At 36.4% G+C, this 27325-nt stretch overlaps 1 protein-coding gene across 2 annotated transcripts; it reads left to right on the top strand.

Moving 5' to 3' along the window:
- Positions 1-3918: 3918 nt before the first annotated feature.
- Positions 3919-25848, top strand: LOC131440623 (deoxynucleoside kinase). Of its 2 annotated transcripts, none has more exons than XM_058612064.1 (5): positions 3919-4075; positions 19254-19581; positions 25083-25201; positions 25261-25412; positions 25466-25848. In XM_058612064.1, the coding sequence occupies exons 1-5, from the start codon at positions 4054-4056 to the stop codon at positions 25616-25618; spliced, it is 774 nt and encodes a 257-aa protein (XP_058468047.1). In that variant the 5' UTR covers positions 3919-4053; the 3' UTR covers positions 25619-25848. The 2 variants fall into 2 exon arrangements, with proteins under 2 accessions (XP_058468047.1, XP_058468048.1); XM_058612065.1 differs by lacking the exon at positions 3919-4075 and adding an exon at positions 19073-19195.
- The last annotated feature ends 1477 nt before the right edge of the window (positions 25849-27325 follow it).

The following is a 27325-nucleotide window of genomic DNA, read 5'->3' as shown; positions in this document are numbered from 1 at the left end:
TGCCAAAAATGGAAGAACTGAACTTGGTTGACATGTGGTTTCAACAAGATGGCGCTACATGCCACACAGCTCGCGATTCTATGGCCATTTTGAGGGAAAACTTCGGAGAACAATTCATCTCAAGAAATGGACCGGTAAGTTGGCCACCAAGATCATGCGATTTGACGCCTTTAGACTATTTTTTGTGGGGCTACGTCAAGTCTAAAGTCTACAGAAATAAGCCAGTAACTATTCCAGCTTTGGAAGACAACATTTCCGAAGAAATTCGGGCTATTCCGGCCGAAATGCTCGAAAAAGTTGCCCAAAATTGGACTTTCCGAATGGACCACCTAAGACGCAGCCGCGGTCAACATTTGAATGAAATTATCTTCAAAAAGTAAATGTCATGTACCAATCTAACGTTTAAAATAAAGAACCGATGAGATTTTGCAAATTTTATGCGTTTTATTGTTTAGAAAAGTTCTCAAGCTCTTAAAAAATCACCCTGTATATCCGGTACATTTCATTACTCTATCTGTCTAGTAAGATTATTTTTTTTTAATTTTCAGTCTCGGGATCTCACTTCTCTTTCGCAAATATCATGAGGTGCTCTCTTACCGAATGGAATACTAGTATAGCTTGAATCCTCAAAGAAAAGTAGTAGTTGGCAATTATCTGCTATATATATACTAGTCATATGGTATATATGAACCTATTTAAATAAATTCGAAGTGAATATAATATGCGCTTCACAAATTGTTTCAATGTATGTTGTGCGAATATGTAGTAATGGTTATAAGACGCGCCAATATATTTGATTCAGACTGGAAATTTCATTCGTTATATGGAAATCCTGTAAAAATAACGTTAAGAAGAGTTGTATGTTTCATAAGATTATCTCATATATTTGACATGATGTTGAACACATCTTGTAACTATTATTGGAAATGCTAATAGTGCAAAATCATTAGAATATCATATAATGTGAAAAAGAAAATTTAGCTCAGATGTATAAATACCGAGAAATCGGTATACCTGGCAACGTTGCTTATATTCTCGATGTATTAGGTTTTTTACCGTCACTGCTAACCTCAATCGAATGAACACATTTTGACAGTTCAGCGGTACTGTTTGTAAACAGAGATTTTTCTGTTTGTCTGTTGACAAATTGGATGAGACCACTGACGGTCCATATCGCCTAAATAGAGTTTTAAAACATTTGTTCACAATTGGATACGGCTTGTTTTCGAGATTTATTATATAAAAGTGACTAGTTGCAAATTGTAAACATGCTCGTGCATGTTTTCTTGGGAAACAATTAAATGTGCAGTTTGCATATTGTTTGAAACACTACGTGCACAATAAATTCAATCGTGAATCCTAGAAACAATACATTGAATAGTTGAAAATCTTGTCAAGATACAATAAAATGTATTGTAACCCATAGATCTAATTGTGAATCAATTGTTTATGCTGTAAAATCAATGGTTTATTTTTATACGGGTAACCAAGATCAAAGTTTTGATTCGTATTTACCAATACGGGAATACATGATAGCTTAGAGAAATTAAACTACATACCTGAAAACACCACATATTAGCTCTGAAATAGAATTTTGAGTAATGTTTTTTTCTGATGTTTGCTTGCGTGAAAAAATCTCGATGTACATTAGAAAAGGTCCCAAGTGCACAAGATAGTTGCTCTTGGTTTACTTCTCTTTCTATTATTACGGCAAATTCCAGTAATTTCCAACAAATTCTACAGTGCATATCGAAAGTTGATGGTTTTTGCTATTATCCTATGTGAAGTGTTAGATGGAAAGATTGCTGATTGTACCGTAATACTCGAAAGAGAAAGTAAACAAAGAGAAACTGCCATTCGCACTTATGCCCCGTTTACGCTTCTGCTGGCTGCCAGCATGCTGGTGTCAGTGTACTGCCCTCTTAGGAAAAAACGTTCAACTGTGGTCCAATGATCCAATGTATTAGACCAACGAAGGACCACCGTTGAACGTTTTTTTCCTCAGAGGGCAGTACACTGACACCAGCAGGCTGGCAGCCAGCAGAAGTGTAAACGGGGCATTAGTACCAAATACAAATAATAATACCCCTAAGTCCCATACAAACGAACCGCCAATGTTTGGTTCACAGCCTAAACAAGTAAGCCTAGCAAATTACTCCCTTTCATTGCGATAGTTTGAAAATGTGGAAGGAGATCGTTTCTGGCAACGCTTTATGCTAGTTGCTACGATGCAAAACAAACTTGTTTGTTTATGTTTATCGTTCCTGTATTAAACTGCAACAATCAGTCTAAATATCACCGGCACTAGCACAAAAGATGAAAAATGAACACAAACACCCACGAATCTACAAATATCAATACAGCTAGTAGTATATTCATGGTGGCTTAACCATTCTAGATTATTTTTAACTTACATTTCGCTTGTGATCTTGATTATCAGATAAAAACTGTTTGTTTATTTATTTTTCACTATAACAAACAGTAACTATGGTGAACTTGTTCTTACCCTTCAGTGTTGTTAGTTTTATAGAAAATTCGTTAAAGTACATTGTCACTCTGACAGTGTATCATGACAGTGTACCGGACGATGCAAAATGTGTCCTTGAAAATTTGTCGAAGTATTCCGTATTATAATTTGTATTTGTTAGTACCGTTTCTCGTGTTTGTCTTCAAATTACAAAAAACAAGTCAAACCGCCCTATCTCGCCACCAGTGTTAATTCTACATCGTGATGGAAAGTGTGCACAGATTTTCGCTTCGTTCAAAATTTTTTTGCAAAAATGACTTGGCATCCTTCTAACAGTGACTAGTGCAGAGATGCCTGGTCTGCGGATTCGTTTGCAAAGTTGCAGAATTTTTTTTATTTATAGAGGTTTTAACCTTAAGATCATTCATCTCTTCAGGTCAGAAAACCTTCTGACCTTATGTGCGGGGTTGGTAATCGAACCCAGTTGGGCTGCGTAAAAGCTATTCCCGTCCCCTAATCTTCAGATTTTTTATGAAGTGCTTTAGACATTTTTGTTGCAGAATTTACAGACTTTTCAGTTTGCCGTGTTGTTTTTTTTTGCTCGCTACACGCTTACTTGTGGCTACCCAAAATTGAGTCAAAAGTCACTCAATTTCGCAAAAACTATACCTACCCAAAATTGAGTACAGTAAGTATTACGCAATTTTGGGTAAATATGCTTTTCGCAAAATTTGAGTAGAACTTACTCTCTTTTGTTGACATTTGTAAATATGTGGAAAGTACCCATTATTATCCAACCCAATGATGTTTAAATAAATTGCTTTAAAACCTTTTAAAAAACAACTACGTTTTATTGCAATACCCACATGTGCAATAGGTTTAATTCAAGGTTTTTTTTCAAACATGTATCCGGAACAGTTCTGCTTCTCTCGGCATCAATCCACCAAGCAACCACAAACGGGACGTTTGAAATCTGTTCGTAGTTCAAATGTATTTTTATTGCATAATGTAAAAATGCATTTTAATGTATTTTACTTACCAGCTAGAGCCTGACACGACTCGCTGTCTATATCACTTTTAATTTTATCCATCCGGAAAAACTTGAAAATGTCGGATGGCGCGGTTAAGTTACTTTGACACAGTGACAGTTTTAAATTCTACTCATTTTTTGACATCTGTTCACAGTTGTTGAAAATGAGTACTTTCGATTCACTCACTGGGTAGCCACAAGTAAGCGTGTAAGCCAATTTTATTTTATAGTTTATAAAGAATTAAATGCCCGCACTCCGCAGATATTTTTTTTAATCATTGACTTTTGCAACCCTGCTTTAAGGTATTAGAAATTTTTACCTGGCATCTCTGCTCTGGTAACAACAATTAATTGATAAACAAAGAATGTTATCATGTCGGTTGAAATAGTTAATTGAAGTGGCAGTGACAGTATTGTCTCGTTTATATTCGTTTATATTTTGCGAGAATGAAGGATTTGTCTGCCAGAGGTGTATTTCAGATTCCAATTGTTGCAAGATCTTTTATCGATCGAAGTGGTTCAAAAAACGCATCCCTGATTCATTATCAACGTACTAATGTTTTGTTTTTTATTGTTCCGTAAGTATTGTAAAGGTATTTGACTGATTGTATCTAGAGTGCCAACGACTCTCAACGTGTGAGCATGTGGGTTCGCACTAGTGCGATTCGAGGAAACAAGATTTTTCTTGTCCTGGAGTGAATCAGTGTTGCGACGCCGTGTTTCAATGAGATGATCGAAGTTATTACAGTAACCAAATACCCGACTAAAGTCTAACATCAAAATAAGAACAAATTAAATTTTGATTATGAAAGCAACATCAGATTGAACTCCTCCTCGACTCACAAATTTTCAATTGATATGACATTATGTTATCATTTTGCTGTTCGTCATAAAAAAAAAAATTAAGGATAAAGTTTTGCGATATTCAAAAAACGAAAATATTATAATCAACAACTTAAAAATCCTTGAAATTGGGCAAATTTCAAATGGCGACACAAAAACACAAAGTAAAGTTAAAAAAAAAGAAATATTCCTATGTTGCCTTTACAAAAATATTCTGACATCCTGCCGAGTAGCCTTGTGGCAGTTGACCGCAACCATAACCGTGAAGAAAGTATTGTTTTCAACATATTTTCAGCTTTATGCAAATAATGCTCCTTCTTTCTAGCCGCAAGAATATTGGTGTAGAACCACACATCTGGGAGGTATTGTATAAATTGGCGATCATCGGTACCACGTTTGTTTGAAGCTGGTTAATCTGAATAGTGGCTTTGACATTTCCATCTTGCAGATCGTCAGCCGTAGAAGGAGCTAATTTAGGAATTTGATATGAGCAATATATTTGACGTGATGGATTTCCTTCTAGATACGTTAAGTATCCGGTCCTATAACAATTTTTGCGTTTAGCATCAAATTTTTTTGTCGTGAATACGACTTACTTTACTATGGGGTGCCTTTTCAAAATTTACCCTCTGAGAGAGTGATAAGTTTTTGTTCGTGAATATCTATTGTTGTATCTAATGAATCAACATAATTCTTGCGACATGCCATCGGAAATATGATCACAATTTTATGATAAAATTTTCAGTTTCGTGACATAGTCTCAAATAATTCAAAATTAAACTTTTCTGAAATGTTTGGTATAAACGAGTATCAAAGAGGATAATTCATAAGGCGCGTTTGCCTTTCTCGTATTTTTAAAGCTCATAGCTCAGTGATCTGTGAAAGGATTTATATAATCTAACTACCAATAGAATCGAAATTTTTCAATTTAAACGTGTATAGCAAAAGCATTGAAGTATTTCAATAGTACACTATTGAAAAACCTGTCTCATTTGATCCATGTCAACATCAGCCAATCAGAACGCGTTCTAAGGAAGAGAACAAAATATCTGCTGCTGTACAACAAATCGTCCGGGAAAAATGTTCCGAAAAGTGGTGAATATCGCAGTGAGTTCCTCAATTTGGTCCTTGTGAATGCTAGAAACGAATCCCTACAACATATTGATAGTTTCTTTCAATGAATTATGCAAATCCGAAATGAAATAATCGACATTAAAATTCTGTATGCGGCTATTTTTATAGCCGTTAGGACCGCCCATTAGTGAAAAAGCTACAAACGAAATCACATAAAAGGAAATCTTTTAACAAAAATTCAATCAGTTTGGATTCTATCGCCACTGCGAGCAGATGTGTTTTGTGTCGTCTGCACAGCTAGTTTCGCTTTCGACAAGAGCGATTACGTCACAGCTGCCAGTCATTAGCATTGGGAAAAAAAACAACGGTGGAGAGCATTACACAAAATCAGCTGTTCTAATGGCTCTAAAAGTTTTCTATAGAACTATTAGGATTTGTTGTTTGCAAATCGTAGGGAAATATCCTCAGTTTACTGCAAATCAAGAACAGTTTGCTTAGATTTGTGCACTTTTCGCTGTGTGAAATTCACAGTAATCGAGATCAAGTGAAGCCTTTTTTTGCGAAAAATGTTCCAGAGTTTAATGTCGTAGAGAATTACGCAATTTGACTCTTATGAATGCTGGAAACGAATCCCTACAGCATATTGATAGTTTCTTTCAATAAAATATGCAAATCCGAAATGAAATAATCGACATTAAAATTCTGTATGCGGCTATTTTTATAGCCGTTAGGACCGCCCATTAGTGAAAAAGCTACAAACGAAATCACGTAAAAGAAAGCTCCTAACAAAAATTGCTGACTAAAATCACAGCTGCCAGTCATTTGCATTGGTGAAAAAGCAACGGTAGATTTTTTGTAATGCTAAAATGGCTAATGGCTTCTAATGGCTCTAAAAGTTTTCTAAAGAACTATTAGGATTTGTTGTTCGCAAATCGTAGGTAAATATCCTCAGTTTACTGCAAATCAAGAACAGTTTGCTTAGATTTGTGCACATTTCGCTGTGTGAAACTCACAGTAAACGAGATCAAGTGAAGCCTTCTTTGTTTTTGCGAAAAATGTTCCAGAGTTTAATGTCGTAGAGAATTACGCAATTTGACCTTTCTGAATGCTAGAAACGAGTCCCTTCAGCATATTGATAGTTTGTTTCAATAAATTATGCAATTCTGAAATGAAATAATCAACATTAAAATTCTGAATGCGGATATTTTTATAGCCGTTAGGACCGCCCATTAGTGAAAAAGCTACAAACGAAATCAGGTAGAAACAAGCCTCTCAACAAAAAGTGAAGCCTTTGTTTTTTGCGAAAATGTGCAAAGGGGAATGCTTGCATAATTCATACAATTGATCAACTAATTGATATTCGGAAGTGTTAAGGAACATGTCAGTTGTTTTCGTATTCACGACATCCAGTTATGTCTCTGACATTACCCACCCGCCTTTTTCGTCATTTGTAATATGACTATAAATGTCGAAAGACGTCGCAAAGTTCAATTCCAAATTCTTTCGACCATTATTTTCATTGCATCCAGAAATCGGGGATCTGGATGGCCAAAATCATTTTCATGCACCAACTAACAAGTCCTTTTTTCCATAAATACGTTTATTTCATAGGCAATATACATAAGTATTTTTTCTTCGCCGTGGCATCCACTATACATAGTACTTTAAACCTAATACATTTCGAATATCTTATTAGTATTTTGGTATTCATTAGTTATTCTAAACATTGCTATTATAAATTACATTAAATAAAATACATTCATTTTGTACATGATCTTATAACTATTTCAAGTTTGTATGTATCAGTTCATCACTTTAATTTATTATAATATAGCTGGCTATTGGTTGAACTCATGGCAGAGAAAACCGTCTAATATAAAATAAAATTCAAATTGAAACTCCAACGATAAAGAAGTTTCATTAAAGGAAGGTCACGACAAGCAAGAATGTCGCGAACTGGGAGATTAGATAGTCTACCTTGGGTACGCAAGGAATTTATTAGTTGAGATCTGTCATCACGATACTCCACGCATGTCCAAACGACATGATCAATATCGCGATAACCTTCGCCACAAGCACAATGATCAGTCTCGGAAAGTAATATTCGAAGGAGATGTGCATGTAACGTGTAGTGATTGGGCATGCGTCTGGACATCACACGAATGAAGTCCCTACTCACATCCAGTCCCCTGAACCATGCCTTTGTCGATATTTTAGGAATAATTGAGTGCATCCACCGACCCAGATCATCTTTATCCCAAGAAGCTTGCCAGCTGGCAAGTGTTCTTTTGCGGGCCGCGCTATAGAATTCGTTGAAAACAATCGGTCTCATAAATTTCATCCTCAATAGCATCACTTTTGGCTAAACTATCGGCTCTTTCATTGCCTAGAATGGAGCAATGAGCCGGGACCCAAACTATTGTGATTTGATAATTAATATTCAATATGACGTTCAGGCACTGTTTTTATTTTGCCCAAGAAAAACGGTTAATTAACAAGTCCTTTATATTAGGTAAATTCACTCGCTCTTCTTTAAATAGTAATTTTTAAAATCAAAATTCAATTCATGGAATAATGGATCTTTCAATATGCAAATCATACGTAATTCGGTATTTCCAGTGATTGCATAGTAGGGTTGAATTGAATTAAATATCGTTTATTTTCATCCAGCATAGTAGGGTAATTGTAGCAATTGTCATTTCATCAGTAAAATCGTCATGTTAATTTTCGGACTAATCGACTCTCAGTCAACGAATTGTGGTAAAATTGAATGCAATGTCTTTGCTTCCACTGTAAGAACCAATGCCGAAGGAAAAATAGTTCGACAATTGTGCGATATTGCTGTTATAGCCACGAGAAAACTAGAAGCAAATTTTAATCTAACTCGTAGAGTCAATGTAGCTCTCGAACAGAGGCAGTAGTTTTAGTATATGAGGCGCAGTTGAAGGAATACCTTTAATCACACCAGTAGAGAAGGCGAATGCGCTAGGCCAGCAGTTTGTGTGATCTAACAATTTAGGACTCAACATTGGTAGTCCACATGAAAGAGCCGTTGCTGACAGAGTAGCTAAGGTTGACCAATCAGACAGTTTGGTTCCTGAGGAAAGTAGAGTGACTGCGAATGAGCTGATGGCTATTGTGAAAAAAAAATCAAAAAATGAAGGACCCCGGTTTCGACAATACATTCAACATTGAGCTGAAACATTTGAGTATTCGCACATTTGTTTCCTTGTTACAACAAAGATGAAAGGCCAAAGGGTCAAAACACTTGTACTGTAGAACGTTGATGTAAAACAAAAAAATTAGATTAATAAACAGATATTTATGCAAAAAAATGCGAAAATCGAGTCTATATAAAAGTCTGGAGTCTTTTTATGCGAATTTACGTACCACATAAATATAAAACTGCATAAAAAACCGCATAACTCTGAAAATTCGCATAAAAAAACCGCATAACTCTGAAACTTCTCATAAAAAAACCGCATAACTCTAAAACTTCGCATAAAAAACGCAAAAGGGGAACCGCATAACTCTGAAAATTCGCATAAAAAACGCATGACTCTGAAACTTCGCATAAAAAAAACCGCATAACTCTGAAAATTCGCATAAAAAAGTCGCGTGAAAAAACCGCATAAAAAAGACAGCATAAAAAAAGACCTCAGTGTACTGGTTATTTTATCATATTTAATTGTGGCACAGAATGTTTACTGTAAGTAATCTGTACTTTAGTCTAACACATGCACTCTTACCAGCCGCTACCTAATTTTGGGTCAAAACCTACCCAAAATCAACTAAAGTGCATCTCCCCAATTTTGGGTAACGAGTGATGACCTCAAAATTTAGGTAACTGTAAGTTTAGTACAAATGTTATGCCATAACAAAGCACGCTACCCATTTTTACCGATCAACTCAAAGTTTGAGTAGATAACGACCTAATTTTGGGTAGCTTATAGTAGAGCTCGACAACGAGTGATTTCTCCTCAAAAAAATAGGTAGAAATGGTTTTCAGTGTGGATCAATAAGTCTAACAATGGAAACAAATTTTTTTTTGCAAATTTTTTTTTTATTCATCAACATAATCACCTTTTAGGCTGATACAATGGTTCCAACGTTTTTCCAATTTTTCAATACCATGTTTATAAAAAAAATTATCTTTCGCTTCAAAATAAGCTTCAGTTTCAGCGATGACCTCCTCATTTGAGCCAAATCTTTTTCCCTGGAGCATTTATTTAAGATCAGCAAAGAGCCAGTAGTCACTGGGGACTAAATCTGGCGAGTATGGGGGGTGGGCAAGCAGATCAAAGCCCAATTCGTTCAATTTCGCCATTCTTTTCATCGACTTGTGGCAGGGTGCATTGTCTTGATGAAAAAGGATTTTTTCTCCGCATGTGCGGTCGTTTTTTGCGATTTTCTCCTTCAAACGCACCAGTAAGTCAATATAATAATCACTGTTGATCGATTTACCTTTTTCGAGGTAGTCAATGAAAATCACGCCATGCGTATCCCAAAAAACTGACGCCATGACTTTGCCAGCTGACTGCTACGTTTTCGGACGGCTTTCGCCAGCTGTGCGCCACTCAGATGACTGCCGCTTCGACTCTGGAGTGTCGTGATATATCTATGTTTCGTCCATGGTCACGTAACGACGCAAGAAATCTTTTTTGTTGCGAGTAAACTGCTTTCTGAATCATCGACTCGTTGCTGTTTTTGTTCCATCGAAAGCAATCGCGGCACCCACTTGGAAAAAACCTTTTTCATGCTCAATTTTTCATGAAGGATAGTAAATACACTTCCATATGATATCTGTGTCATCTCAGCAATCTCACGAAGCTTCTTTTTACGATCTTTCATTATAATTTTTGTCACTTCACTCACATTTTCCGGTGTAACGGCTTCCACAGGTCTACCCGAGCGTTCCGCGTCATTTGTGTCGGTACGACCACGTTTAAACTCGGCGAACCACCGACAAATCGTTGCTTTTGATGGACAAGAGTCCGGATAACATTTTTCAATCCTTTGTTTCGCTTGCACGGTGTTTTTACCCATTAAAAAACAATGTTTTATCAAAACACGAAACTCGGTTTTTTTTCATTTTTTAAACAAACTACAAAACGACTTTACTCCAACCTCGATAACTCAGCTGTTTCTGGTCGGATCGACTTAAAATTTTGACCCGTTTCAAGCAAAGGTTAGTACTCTAGAAAGACGTGGTTACTGGTTTACTACGAGCGCCATCTCTGCTTTAGTCTCGGGACTTATTGATCCATGTGTTAGGTGTATCGTTAAAATTCTAGTAGTGAAAAGGGGGAAAGTTTCACAATTCACACAATCGAACTATCAATTCGAAAGTATGAAGAAATCGTGTCAGTTTTATTCGTATTCACGACATCCAGTTATGTCTCTGACATTACACATCCGTACACACTTAAAACCATTTCTTGAGCTCGAAATAATAAAATGCCGGAACTAATCAGAAACACGTAAATTTGCTGATTGCTCAGTAATCAATACGCATGTTTCTGAACTTCTTTGAATGCATTCACTGGAACCACTTGCAAGTAAAAATATTGAATAAATAGCTTGAATGTTTCGCTTTATAAAAAACGACTTTATCAGAGCACTCGCGATTATAGGGAACAACACCCAACACGGGGCTCATTTTTATTTTTATATTTCCAGCTCGACTCAAGGTGGCCGCATCCGGAAACGTCGCTGTTGGTAGTGATGTCTGAGGAATTTGGCGAAGGAGTCTGCTCATTAGTTTGAAGAGATGTAATAATCCCCATAGGACCGGAAATACTGTCAGCATTTGAAACTCTTTGCATGGTTTTACAGTATTCGGTATCAAATACGAGCCTTCCGACAAACTTTTTTAAAATTTTTTTTTATGCTACTTGTTTTCAGGTAGAGGCTTTAAGCACTACTGGCAACAAATTTGTAAGCCTCCTTTAAGTGCTAATAAAATGAATTTTTGATCCTGAACGGCGTGTTTACAATGTTGAGAAATTAAAAACAAAATTAATTGACTAGATTTTTAATGACTGATGATTCGGTAATTTATTTTTTCATTTTTTCGTTTTATTGGATTGCCGAATATTCAGTGAACGTTTCACTGAGCAAACAGTAAATTTTATGCTGACGATTTCGGCAATATTTGACGTTTGACAAATTTGAGGGTGCCGAGACGCTCAGTAATTTTATTTTTGCCGAGATGATTGCTGATTACTCGGCTGTGCGAATCTCGGCATTTTTTTGCCGAGACTCAGCTAAAAAATTTAAGTGTGTACTTTTTAATATAGTAATTGGTTATAACGATTCGTTTACTTATTTTGAATATTCTTCTGATGTTATTTGTTTTTCAAGAAAATTATAATAATAATATTAACAATCATAAGATATTATTGTCTCTGACATTACCCACCCGCCTTTTTCTTCCATCCAAGTGATACAGGTTGATGTAAAATCCAACATGTTCGTGTTCACCGATCGCATAGGCATAAAACCGTGCTGATTAGTAGAGATGTACGTTTTAGTTTGGGAAAGTACGATAGTGCTAACTATCAACTCAAAAAGCTTCGACGTTCCATCATCACTTAAATCCACCAGACTAACAGGAACGTCCATTGCGGCGGTTTCAGCCTGCGAGGCAGAGACGGTAAAACAAACTCTTGGCATTACATTCCTTTTGTGGAATTTGGCCTTTCTGTTTCAACAGACTTCGCAGCCGATTATTAGCGTATCATTGCATGGCTAGTACTACGATGCTACTATTGAATTTTCTCAGTGGAGATTTCTCAGAGATGAATTGGCAGATTTTATTAACTTGGTCCAAATGAAATGTACTATCACCAAATACATCATATCAACAAGATATTCAGTTCTCACATTTCCCGAACAAATCATTGGCAACATTCTTTTTTTTGCCTTTCTCTATAGAAAGGTATCAAAATTGCTGGAAAAAACGACTTTTGAACGGAGCCTCGGAGACCCATAGTGTTATATACCATTCGACTCAGTTCGACGGGATCGGAAAATGTCTGTGTGTGTGCACTTTTAGAAGATATTTGAACGCGCTCAATTTTCTCAGAGATGGCTGAACCGATTTGAACAAACTTATGCTCGTTTGAATGCTACTGTCGGGCCATTGATCAAGTTCGAAGATCAAATGGCTGTGACTTTTGGTTCCGGAGATATGATTGTATAAGTGACGTAACCGACAAAAAGCGTTGTATTTAAACGCGCTCAATTTTCTTAGAGATGGCTGAACCGATTTTAGCAAACTTAGGCTCGTTTGAAAGCTACTGTCGGGTCATTGATCAAGTTCGAAGATCAAATGGTTGTAACTTTTGGTTCCGGAGATATGATTGTACAGGGTGATTTTTAGAGATCTTGAGAACTTTTTTAAACAATAAAACGCATAAAATTTGCAAAATCTCATCGGTTCTTTATTTTAAACGTTAGATTGGTACATGACATTTACTTTTTGAAGATAATTTCATTTAAATGTTGACCGCGGCTGCGTCTTAGGTGGTCCATTCGGAAAATCCGCTTTTTTATCGACAAATTTTGTTCAGCGATGAGGCTCATTTCTGGTTTAATGGCTACGTAAATAAGCAAAATTGCCGCATTTGGAGTGAAGAGCAACCAGAAGCCGTTCAAGAACTGCCCATGCATCCCGAAAAATGCACTGTTTGGTGTGGTTTGTACGCTGGTGGAATCATTGGACCGTATTTTTTCAAAGATGCTGTTGGACGCAACGTTACAGTGAATGGCGATCGCTATCGTTCGATGCTAACAAACTTTTTGTTGCCAAAAATGGAAGAACTGAACTTGGTTGACATGTGGTTTCAACAAGATGGCGCTACATGCCACACAGCTCGCGATTCTATGGCCATTTTGAGGGAAAACTTCGGAGAACAATTCATCTCAAGAAATGGACCGGTAAGTTGGCCACCAAGATCATGCGATTTGACGCCTTTAGACTATTTTTTGTGGGGCTACGTCAAGTCTAAAGTCTACAGAAATAAGCCAGTAACTATTCCAGCTTTGGAAGACAACATTTCCGAAGAAATTCGGGCTATTCCGGCCGAAATGCTCGAAAAAGTTGCCCAAAATTGGACTTTCCGAATGGACCACCTAAGACGCAGCCGCGGTCAACATTTAAATGAAATTATCTTCAAAAAGTAAATGTCATGTACCAATCTAACGTTTAAAATAAAGAACCGATGAGATTTTGCAAATTTTATGCGTTTTATTGTTTAAAAAAGTTCTCAAGCTCTTAAAAAATCACCCTGTATAAGTGACGTAACCGACAAAAAGCGTTGTATTTAAACGCGCTCAATTTTCTTAGAGATGGCTGAACCGATTTTAGCAAACTTAGGCTCGTTTGAAAGCTACTGTCGGGTCATTGATCAAGTTCGAAGATCAAATGGTTGTAACTTTTGGTTCCAGATATATGATGGTATATGTGACGTAACCCACAAAACACGTTGATTTTTACCGCCAAAATTTTGGGATCACCTCTATTTTCGTTAAGCTCTAGTGCTCAAAAGTTTAAGCACCTCGAAAAAAGCCTTCATGCGAAATCTGAGCTGAATCGGACATGCGTAAGGGCTGCTGCCCGGTGGTAAAGGTTTGAAAATTTTCGATCTTGAAAAAGCACCATAGGGGGGAGTACATGAAATTTCCAAAATCGAATTTTTTTTCTGATGCCGAAACTCTTAAAACTGCATGAAACATTGAAATTTAGTGTCATCTCAAAAAAAAATTTCGAGGTGACACTAAATCTCGACGTTTTATGTAATTCTAAGCCTTTTGGCATCAAAAATTTTTATTCGATTTCGAAAAGTTCATGTATCCCCCCTATGGTGATTTTTCAAGATATATGAAAATTCCACTAAGTGGACTGAGAAGGGTTTTGCCTTTCTCTATAGAAAGGTATTAGAATTGCTGGAAAAACCGACTTTCGAACGGAGCCTCGGAGACCCATAGTGTTATATACCATTCGACTCAGTTGGACGAGATCGGAAAATGTCTGTGTGTATGTGTGTGTGTGTGTGTATGTGTGTGTGTGCACTTTTAGAAGATATTTGAACGCGCTCAATTTTCTCAGAGATGGCTGAACCGATTTTAACAAACTTGGGCTCGTTTGAAAGCTACTGTCGGGCCATTGATCAAGTTCGAAGATCAAATGGCTGTGACTTTTGGTTTCGGAGATATGATTGTATAAGTGACGTAACCGACAAAAGGCGTTGAATTTGAACGCCCTCAATTTTCTCAGAGATGGCTGAACCGATTTTAACAAACTTGGGCTCGTTTGAAAGGTACTATCGGGCCATTGATCAAGTTCGAAGATCAAATGGCTGTGACTTTTGGTTCCGGAGATGTGATTGTATAAGTGACGTAACCGACAAAAAGCGTTGTATTTGAACGCGCTCAATTTTCTCAGAGATAACTGAACCGATTTTAACAAACTTGGGCTAGTTTGAAAGCTACTGTCGGGCCATTGATCAAGTTCGAAGATCAAATGGTTGTGACTTTTGGTTCCAGATATATGATGGTATAAGTGACGTAACCGACAAAACACATTGATTTTTACCGCTCTTATATATATATGGGTGCCAAAATTTTAGGATCACCTCTATTTTCGTTAAGTTCTAGTGCTCAAAAGTTTAAGCACCTCGAAAAAAGCCTTCATGCAAAATTTGACCTAAATCGGACATGCGTAAGGGGTGCTGCCCGGTGGTAAAGGTTTGACAATTTTCGACCTTGAAAAAGCACCATAGGGGGGAGTACATGAAATTTCCAAAATCGAAATTTTTTTTGATGCCGAAACTCTTAAAACTGCATGAAACATCGAAATTTAGTGTTATCCCGAAAAAAAATTTTTTTGAAAAAATCAACTTTCTGGGACTTAGAAAAATTTTCATATTTTTTCTAAGTCCCAAAAAGTCGACTTTTTCAAAAATTTTTTTTTTCGAGATGACACTAAATCTCGACGTTTCATGCAATTCTAAGCCTTTTGGCATCAAAATTTTTTTTTCGATTTCGAAAATTTCATGTACTCCCCCCTATGGTGATTTTTCAAGATATATGAAAATTTCACTAAGTGGACTAAGAAGGCTTTTTTTATTTTAGATTAGCATCACTGTTCTCATACAAATAGGCAACGCAAATGTCAAGCACTAGTTTGGAAAAATGATGCTGACTGTGTGACATAAACACTGAAGCATGCTTTTGTGAACTACTCGAATCAATCTGAATCAATTGGTGTCAAAATTAGTATCCACATTTATTTAATAAAAGTATGAAACATATATTCATGAGACTGTTATGAAAGAAGAGAAAGGCATTATCACACCACTAGGTGGATTAAGAAGGGTTTTTTTTGGATTAGCATCACTGTTCTCAAAAAAAAAGGCAACGCAAATGTCAAGCACTAGTTTAGAAAAATGATGCTGACTGTGTAACATAAACACTGAAGCATGCTTTTGTGAACTACTCGAATCAATCTGAATCAATTGGTGTCAAAATAATATATTTTCATGACTGTTATGAAAGAAGAGAAAGGCATTATCACACCACTAGGTGGATTAAGAAGGGTTTTTAATTATTGGTACTACTGCATATCATAAAATAATTATGTACTATATTGCAACAACAAATCATATCATCTGGGTACAATACTTTGTAGTGTTTATATAATTTAAACTACCAGTTGCCATTTCCAATTATGTGGGTAAAGTTATTCTAACTATCAATAAAACAATGTCATTTTTAATTCAGCTGTTTGCTGTCTACTTAAAAGCAAAAAGGTATCGTTATATGACATTGTAATATACGACGTGACGTAAGAATAACTGGACTTCGATGCTTAAAACGTCTTTTCCCTATTGTGTCATATCGATAAAAATTGAAAAAAATAGTATGGCAAAACACTAATACATCTTTCCATTGCCCGCACAAGTAAACATAACTGTTATATTGCTTTTTGCAGGACTCTGGTCGAGACCTTAATTACATTTTTCCACTTTAGAAATCACTTTATCGATAGCTGTATCAAGATAGAAGAAAGACTCATCACCATCCACTACCCGTCGGTGCTCATATAGATTTCCGAGAGCCATTCTTCCAAAATCGTTAATACTTCCTTGAACCAATTCCGAATATCGAGCTCTGTAACATTGTTGTTGATCATCTGTCACCTTACACAATATCAAAAGTCTTACGGCGAAAACGCATTTTTTCTTAAAATATAGAAGGTAAGAAATGGCGTATTTTTTTTATTAAACAAAACTGTTTATATTTCATTTTCATAATTCTTACTTCAAATAGCTCGTAAATATCGGCCTACTTCATCACAACAACAAAACGCGTCGTTTTTGAGATTAATATCTTTTGAAAAATTATGGCGAAAATTCAACCTCCTCTTAATTTTTTGTCATTCGTAGATATTAACTGACTGACATATTTGAATAAATTATTGTCGTGAATACGACTTACTTTACTATGGGGTGCCTTTTCAAAATTTATCTTCTGAGAGAGTGATAAGTTTTTGATCGTGAATATCTATTGTTGTATCTAACGAATTTTAATAATTTTTGCTACATGCCATTGGAAATATGATCACAATTTTATGATAAAATTTTCAGTTTTGTGACATAATTTCAAATAATTCAAAATTAAACTTTTCCGGAATGTTTGGTATAAACGAGTATCAAAGAGGATAATTCATAAGGCGCGTTTGCCTTTCTCGTATTTTTAAAGCTCATAGCTCAGTGATCTGTGAAAGGATTTATATAATCTAACTACCAATAGAATCGAAATTTTTCAACTTAAACGTGTATAACAAAAGCATTGAAGTATTTCAATAGTACACTATTGAAAAACCTGTCTCATTTGACCCATGTCAACACCAGCCAATCAGAACGCGTTCTGAGGAAGAGAACAAAATATCTGCTGCTGTACAACAAATCGTTCCGAACAGTGTTTAATATCGTAGTGAGTTCCACAATTTGGTCCTTCTGAAAGGCAGGAATGAAATGCAAATCCGAAATGAAATAATCGATATTAAAATTCTGTATGCGGCTATTTTTTAGCCGTTAGGACCGCCTATTAGTGAAAAAGCTACAAACCACATAAAAAGGAACCTCCTAACAAAAATTGAATCAGTTTAGATTCTATCGCCACTGCGAGCAGATGTGTTCATACAATTGATGAAGTAATTGATATTCGGAAGTCTTAAGGAACATGTCAGTTGTTTTCGTATTCACGACATCCAGTTATGTCTCTGACATTACCCACTCACCTTTTTTTTTGTAAAAAAGTGTTCACATATGATCGAAATGATATCGTTTGACAATCAAGTTGCACTTCCGGTGAAACTCTCAACGGGTGAGCACGTTGCATCGTGTTAGTCCGGAGAAAATTCGAGTATTTCGCAAGAAAGGATTTTCAGCCGTACTTTGACGATTCGACGCAGCCACACAGCGAGATTTTTGCTTGTAATCAAGTGAAAATAAAGTCCATTGGACTATAAACGAAAATTAACTGGCAATATAGCCTTAGTTGCTGTGCCACCAATTCGGCGTCATCTCAAGTGAGGTGACGCCAACCAGAAAAGAAGAAGTTCAAGTCAGCCCGGTGGCATAGATAGGGCGCTCCAGCAAGTGCTAGCGTAGCCAACATCTGGGGCATTTGGTGGGCAATCAGAGCGCTCAGAGTACGGTAAACAAACATTCGAGCATTTCAATTCGAGTAAAATCTTAATTTCCTTATCGTAGTGATGATATTCTGATCGATAATTTTCGGGGAAGTGCTTTAAAGGGCACTGAAAAATCAAATAGTTTGTAATATCCAGTTTTTGGTTAGCCATTTTTCTTCATTGTTTTGGTTTTTGCAGAATGATGCTGGCCACAGTTTCATGACGTCATAGCAGGGGGCTGGTTCAAGTTGTCATATTGAATGTTCCCATTAGGAGTAAGATTAATAATATTGCTTTTCTTTCATAAAATTCAATCAATAATGGAAGTCTTGCATTAAATGGTCTCCGAACGCCAGTATTCGTTGAAGAATTCGAAATTATAATGATTGTTTATTTTCACTCTCAAAGTGACGCTCATAAATAAGTGCGTTCAATGCCATTATCCGTGTTGCTAGTTGCGATTTTTGACAACTCGACATAATATCGTACATGATATCCCGGATATCATACCAAAATGGTGATACATTGTATGAGATATTAAGTGATATCGCGCATGATATCATCGGATATCAAGTATATCCGTATATCACTTGATACCAGTGCTAATGTGAATATACTATTAGGGGTTTTTGGTTTGTACAAAAAGTACATATTTCGTTTCGATTTCTTCGCGTTTCACCTTCGGCCAATCAGTGCTTAAAGCCACCGCCATCTCTATATGAAATAAAACAGACATAATTTTTTCGTTAAAAGTAGAAATTCGTTTAAAAACAGTAATCTACAAGTTTGGAATAAACATAATTCATGTTTAAAAATCCAGCTTCATTTTTCAGTATGGATAGGGTAATAAAGATTTTCAATGAAATTTTCTGGCATCTCTGATTTGCAGCTCTGGCGCAAACGTCATTATATTACAACTACATCAAAACGAAATACTTCTTCTCGCCTGTCATTAAGCTCGCGCCAAAAATATGATGTTTGAAATTTGTATGCTACAATTTGTTAGCCTCAACATCGCTCACTGCCCAAATTGTGTATACAGACGTTTTCAATTTTTCATAGAACCCATTGAACTTAGGTGAATTGTTAGAACAAATTATTTACATACATTATTTGCTCAATTTATTTACCTGCAGGACGAATGGCGACATCGATTGGATCGGAAAAGCTTGGTTTGAGAGGTAACCAGCCATTTACCGTCTTCATTGAAGGAAACATTGGCAGCGGAAAAACGACTTTCCTAAACCACTTTCAAAAGTTTAAGGAAAGTGTTTCTTTACTTACGGAACCGGTAGAACTATGGCGCGATTGCGGGGGTGTGAATCTTTTGGATCTAATGTACAAAGAACCGAAACGATGGGCAATGCCATTTCAGACTTATGTGACATTAACTATGCTTAACATGCATACACATCAAACGGATAAAAGTGTCAAGTTGATGGAGCGTTCCATGTTTAGTGCAAGGTAAGTATGAATGAATTTATTCGTATACAAAAAGAAGATTGCACACATGCCATTATTATTTATCGTTTATTTCATCATTGATTTACAATCTTTTTATATCAAGGATTTTTTTTTGCTCATGAGTGCAATTCATAAAAGGTGATCACACTTTGAATATATGCTAATTCAATCTTTATTGTTAGTGATTACTCTTACACTACAGCTATAAATCATGAGTAATTATGAATGACTAACATGAGGCTATATGTATATGTATTGACCAACTTGCTAACCATGTATATGTCTGAGTTTAGTAGCAAGCATGGATTCTCCTTCAAAAGAACGATTGAAGACGAGATACCATTCAAGTATTTCCGATATCTTTGCCAGTCGTTTACCAGGCCCTTCCCGCCGATGAGATAGAATTTACGTAAAAGTATTTACTTGACTCGCATGATAGAGCGCGGTCGAATTTACTTATCGAATACATTCAATGCCAATATATTCCATTCTAATTGACTTTCATTATCATCTTCGAATAAGTAGAAAGTATGATTTCTGGTGTGTCAATAGGATCGTAGCACTAGCCATGTAATCGAAGCTATGCTATGAGTCGGATGCGAAGTGTTAAAACAGAAAGGCCAAATTTCTCAAAAGGAATGTAATTCCAAGACTTCCACACCCAGACATTTTCCTAGTGTGGATTCAGTATTCTCCCAATACGGTTCCGACGCTCCTTGTCTGCGAAGTCTGTTGAAACAAATGGTCATATTCAACAATAAATGTAATACCAAGACCTTGCAATGCATTGTACTCAACAGAATTGGTCATTATTAGCATTATAAATGATAGTTACTTAGAAAATAAACGATTTCTTACAATACCCATTTTATTTCAACTCGTTTTTATTTCAACACAAAACCCAATGGTGCATAAATTCGAGTCATTATTTTATATGTAATTTTTGCTCACGATATAATGCCACCGTGCATTTCTCATACTACCTCAATACGTAACAGCAGCGCGCAATTAATGAAAAAAATTGCATTTTCAGATTCTTTGTGAAATTCTGCTACAAACATTACTTTTCAGTTCTAAAATCATCCCCGTGAAACGGAACAGTAACCGTTTATACATTTCAAAAACCAATTACGGCTCGCCAAAGCAAAATTTCAAAATTCTAAGAATACTTAGTTATGATAAATTTGATTTCTAAAACTTAAGTGTTTTTGGTTTTTCGAAAATCGGTCTAATTTTTTAATAATTGATCAAAAACCCGATTTTCGCATTCCGCTACATTTCACCTTAAGGAATAGATTCGGGAAACTAATTGGGATCGACAGTTGTTGATGGAATTGGGCTTGGCTCTGCTCATCCGCAGTGTAGTTACTCCATCGTAGCTGATGTGTGTAGCGATGAACTGGTCTGGCGGGAATGGCCAAGTGAATTACTGTCTGATACTGGTAAAGATATCGGGTTCGATTCCTGATGTGATCAAGGATTTTAAGGCACAAATCTCCAAAAAAAACTAGGAGAACGTGCCACTTGAGCCAATTAGTTCTGATTCTGAAGATATGTGCAAAAATATTAATTATTATTTAGATAACTCGTTCTGCTCACACCTTTGTAGGGGTATGAGGTGGGACCATCATCATCATCATCATCATCATCATCATCATCATCATCATTATCATCGTCATCATCATCATCATTCGTGTGACTCATTTTCACTATGGCCATGCTGAAACCATGAATGGTTAAGAAACGGAGGGCGTCTGCTATTTCTGTAACTCTTGCAGTGAGCGTCGCACGATCAACATCTTGTCTTAAAAATCGTGTTGCTTCGCGATAACTCAATTTATTTACACATTTAAACATGGAATCTCTTTGTAAAGGTTTGTACTTTTACAATACTTTATCATATTTTGTTTTGAAAACATTTTTTTTTAAATATGTGTTGAACTTTTGCTAATTTTTCGGATGTTCAATATTTAAAACTAACTTTGAAAAGGCCTAAAAAATTGCATCAAGTTCCACTTAGATTTTTTTCTAATATTGTGAATTGTCAAAAAGTCAACAAAATAAAAATCGCAACAATTTGCTTAAGTTTCGCGTGCGAGCATGAGCTTGTTTATGCGTGTTTACGCGCGTCCAGGCTGGTAGTCGCTGGTTTCACTCCTCCTCGGAAATAGGATAGAAATATCTTTCATATATTTGCATACATGCATAGCATGTATAGTAAAAATTTATATACATTATTATCTTGTTATACACTATATTAATTTGAAAGCTGGAAAGGAATTGTCACTGGAAGCAATTGATATGCTAGAACTTACAATAGAACAAGAAAATACAGAGCAAGAAATTACCGACACAAAACTTGGACGATATCGTGACTGATACTGATAGATCGAATGCAATGCGACTAAGTAACATACTATAATGATTTATTAGGTAACATTGATTGCTTAATTGATTGATTAGGTTGTGAAAAGTATTTTTCTCATTTTTTTCTCAAGATTGAAAACAAATTTTTTTTGTGAAAAAAAATTATTTTTATTCGAAATTGGTACTACCCCCTTAACAAAAATTAAGGTGCATCATTTGGAATGACGATTTGAATGTTTTGACACTCATCGCTCTATAATTTCGGAACCGGAAAACGGATCTGCACAGTATCTTTTAAGATTTTAATTTGAATCATGATTCGTGAAAATCGGTTTAACCATTGCTGAGAAATCAAAATGTGTTCCGTTTTTGGAGCTTTTCTTCACTATTATCGGTGCTTTCGGAAGTGGAAACCGGGTAATATTAGTCCCAAAGTAGTTTTATATATTCACTAACTAACAAAATCTGCCAACTGGATAAGTTTAGAAGTAAGTTGAATAAAAATGTGCACCTTGTTTCGCCATCGCTTGTGAAAAAATGCTCATGAAATTGAAAATTTTCACTAATCGCACTGTAATACCGGAACCGGAAGTCGGATCTGGATAAACTTTTTGGGGACTTTTTAAAGAGTTTTAAGACCTTTTATTTGTTTGTGAAAATCGGTTGAGAAATTTCCGAAAAAATTTGCACATTTTTCCATAAATTTTCACATATTTCCTTGTAATTCCGCAACCGGAAGACAGATCCAAATGAAACTCAGGAAAATTGTGTGAGGCCATAAGACCTTTCCTTTGAATCTAGGTTTTTGAAAACCGGCCCCGCCATCTCTGAGAAACGTGTGTGACTAGTTTTTCCCTTTTTTGTGCATATCACCCTGTAATTCCGGAACCGGAGGTCGGTTCGGGATAAAATTTAATAGCAGTCTATGGGACAATGAGACCTGAAAATCAGTTCAGTAATCTCTGAGAAAATTGAGTGACATTATTTGTCACATACATACATACACACAGACATTTTGTGATCTCCACGAACTGAGTCGAATAGTATATATAACTCGGTCCTCCGGGCCTCGGTTGTAAAATCAGTTTTCACAGCGATTGCATAGCCTTTCCATATGAGAAAGACAAAAAAGGTGGGTGGGTAATGTCAGAGACATAACTGGATGTCGTGAATACGAATAAAATTGGAACGCTTCTTTCACACTTCTGAATATCAGTTAGTTGATCAATTGTGTGAATTGTGCAAACATTTCCCTTCTTCACTACTAGATGCACCTACACGAAAGTACGGATTGGTTACATCAAACATTCTGACACACAATTAAATAGTACAAAGTAATTTTTATAGTTCTTTATAATAAATTAATGCTGGTCCTGAAAAGAACCTTTAATGAAGGCGTTCGTGTTGGAGAGTGACGAGTTGAATTCGAAATTCGATGGATGCCACTGATTTCCGTCATCTATTTGAAAGATGACCTGTTATCCGTAGATGAGACACTGATATGGATGGCATAGGTATAGTGTTCACAACCGATTAAAACCTTCCAATATAGAAAACAACAATGCACTGGGTTGATCAATAATCCAATAGGCCTATGATATGAAAAGTATGAAATATATCTACGGCTTTCTACATTGAAGTTCCTAGCAAATACGAGATCAATACATGTGCCTCCGAGCATAGTAGCTTGTGAAGAAGCAGACCACATATGTACTTCATATACTTGTTCATGAAATCAATGGATTTAGTATAATCTTGTTTTGAAGCATCTATATAGAAATCCCCCATAACTATCGTTGGTGTATTTTCACGAGAATATAAAAATTAAGCGTACTTGATTTCTTAATCCTCATAGAAGCATGAAATATATTAAAAAAAAAACTTTTTAAACAAATGTAAATTTCTGGCGGTGTAGAGAAATAAAATTCAGATTAATTTGTATATGTGGCAACACTGTTACGCACGGTATATTTAGAAATGACACACATATTAGTATAAAGATGTGTTCTACATCAACACTATCATTTTCGTATTGCATGAGAGCGTTTCCGTCGTAATTGAATGTGTTAGTGATGGCGCAAACTTTTTCCACTTTCATTTTGATGAATCTGATGCTTTTGGTATGAAATGGAGAACTAATTCTTAATTATGACCTATGGAACTGAAAAGTGCCTTGAATTGTCACGAACAACAGGAACTGCATTTAGACAGAACTGAGATGGCTTTTGGCGTGTACAATCAGTAAACTCGTCCGAAATTTGATTAGGAATTCAATGTGATTTCCAATTCGATTCCAAAGATGAAACAATCCATTTGGAATCAGTAGGTGCATTTGGAACTCACAATGATTCCCAACTCAGCGCTCTCATGACGACTGGCAGACTTTCGGTGTGTGTCAGGTTTTTGGTGTGTTCCTGGTTGCGCCACAATTCCGCTATTCAGCGCTCGCTCCATTCCAAAAGCGTGAGGTCTTCGATGTTAGTCTCCCGTAGGCCGTATGTCTCGCTTCGATAAGTGTTGCTCTGTTGATGCAAAAAGGTGAGATATTCATCTTTTATATCGATGCATATATTATTCTCGTACTCAAAACGCGGAACACTTCAATGTTGTTGCAATATACGTTCAAGTTGTAAAATTTCGAATCTATTGGTAGTTAGGTTATATAAATCCTTTCACTGATCACTGCGCTATGAGCTTTAAAAATACGAGAATGGCAAACAAGCGTCATGTGTTTTCATCTTTAATACTCGTTGATTCCAAACATTTCAGAAAAGTTTAATTTTGAAATATTTGAGATTATGTCACACAACTGAAAATTTTATCATACAATTGTGATCATATTTCCGATGGCAAGTAGCAAAAATTATGTTGATACGTTAGATACAACAAGAGATATTCACGATCAAAAACTTATCACTCTCGCACGGGGTAAATTTTGAAAAGGCGCCCCATAGTAAAGTAGACCGTATTCACAATTAAAGTAATAATTAAAAATATTGGACATCACATTCCAAAAGCACGAGCCCCCCTCCCTCTCTTTTAGCGACGTGACGTCTGTTATAGACGTCACTTCTGTACTATACGTGCAACTTTTCATAAACGTGATTCCAGTTTAATGAATTGTTTCATTTTAGATACTGTTTTGTAGAGAATATGTTAGCGACAGGAATGCTTCACCAGGGAATGTACAATATACTTCAAGAATGGTATGAATTTATTCACGGAAATATTCATATTCAAGCAGATTTAATAGGTAAACATTCAATGTACTTCTAATACGTTTAGCGTTTCGCCATTTTTTCACTATTACAGTATACCTTAGAACGAGCCCAGAAATAGTTTTCGAACGGATGAAGAAACGTGCTCGCTGTGAGGAGAGCTGCGTACCGTTGAAATATCTGCAAGAACTACATGATTTGCATGAAAACTGGCTCATCCACGGAACATTTCCAAGAGCTGCACCGGTGATTAAAAAAAATTGTATGAGGATCCATGTAATCTAATATTTACTTTGCAGGTTCTAGTACTTGACGCTGATTTAGATTTAAATAATATTAGTTCAGAATACAAGCGATCGGAAACCAGTATTCTGAAACCGATTCTAATCGAAAATACCAATCAACATCAAATTTTGACATCGCCTAGTAAACGAACTAGAACTGAGTTGTAGTATGGGATAACATTTTCTGACTAAATAATCGTAATAATTGTAGCAAATTTTTAAAACTAGCTTAAACATAATTGACTTCAAAAATGAGTTTTAGAAATAAATTTCGTTTCTCGTATTTTACATATTGGAAGCATTATGATACGCATGATAATCATTTAAATTGTATTCCTCACGATATTGTCTTTGAGAATTGATATGGTCAGTTATACGTGGTTGTACTGATGAATTCATAAAATAAATTATTGAAAAAAGAAAATCTAAATTTTATTTTGAAATCACTATTGATTCAATAGTCATATTCCTAATAGATGAAGTTTGATTGTGGTCCAGAAATTTTGAACGACAGGTAAATAACGGCATGACTTATTAACAAATTTTCAACTGAGAGACTTCTTGCTGGATCGCTTCGTATTAAGCTAAGAGTCTTCTGCAAGTAGCAATCCGCAACTAGCTATGATACGAATAAGTCCAAAATATGTTGCAACAAGAGCACGAACTTTTTTTATGTTATAATGTAAAAACAAGGTGACAGCAATATTACTTCATGAGTTACCAGGCGAGCTGCTCAAACATGGAGGAGAGGCACTGACTAGAGCGCTGCACTGGATGATTTCTAAGATTTGGGAGGAGGAGATTCTACCGCAGGAATCGATGGATGGAGTGGTATGTCCCATCTACAAAAAGGGCGATAAGCTGAATTGTTGCAATTACCGCGCAATCAAATCCTTTGCCGTCGTCTATCACCAATAGCTAAGGAATTCGTAGGGCCGTGCCAAGCGGGATTTACTGGAGCCAGCGCCACTACGGATCACATATTCGCGATAAGACAAGTACTCCAGAAGCGTCGTACCCACGCATCACCTGTTCATTGACTTCAAAGCGGCATACGACACAATCGATCGAGAACAGCTATGGCAGATCATGCACGAATACGGTTTCCCGTATAAACTGACACGATTGGTCAAAGAAACGATGGATAGAGTGATGTGCTAGCTTTTTGGCTTCACTTCGCTTTTTGGTATTGTGACACGTAATCTTGAGAAGATGACGGAAACCTACAACGGACTGAAAGCTTAAGCTAAGCGTATCGGACTGGCCATAAATGCGTCAAAAACAAAATACATGAGAGGAAGAGGCTCTAGAGAAGAAACACTACGCCTCCCACCACGAATATTGATAGACGGTGACGATATCGAGGAGGTTGACGAGTTTGTGTATTTGGGCTCACTGGTGACCGCCGACAATGACACTAGCAGAGAAATACAGAGACGTATTTTGGCAGGGAATCGTGTGTAGTTTGGACTCAGAAAAACCCTTCGATCGAGAAAAGTACGCCACCGCACGAAATTGACCATCTACAAAACGCTAATTAGACCGGTTGTTCTCTATGGCCACGAGACCTGGACTCTGTTTGCAGAGGACCATCGCGCCCTCAGTGTTTTTGAAAGAAAGGTGCTGAGATCCATCTATCACGTCTACGATGGGCTAAGCATGTCATAAGGATGTCGGACGACTGCCCAGTGAAAATGGTTCGTGAATCTAATTCGACTGGTACAAGAAGAAGAGGAGCGCAGCGAGCAAGGTGGATCGATCAAGTGGAGGGTGATCTCAGAAGCGTCCGTGCCTTGAGTAGCTGGCGACGAGCAGCCATGGACCGAGTTATGTGGAGACGTATGCTTGATACAGCAAAGGACACCCCAGGCTTAT

The sequence above is a fragment of the Malaya genurostris genome, chromosome 1 (assembly GCF_030247185.1).
Source record: "Malaya genurostris strain Urasoe2022 chromosome 1, Malgen_1.1, whole genome shotgun sequence".
Lineage (NCBI taxonomy): Eukaryota > Metazoa > Arthropoda > Insecta > Diptera > Culicidae > Malaya > Malaya genurostris.
The sequence above is the reverse complement of the archived record's forward strand: the minus strand, read 5'-3'. Positions and strand labels throughout refer to the sequence as shown.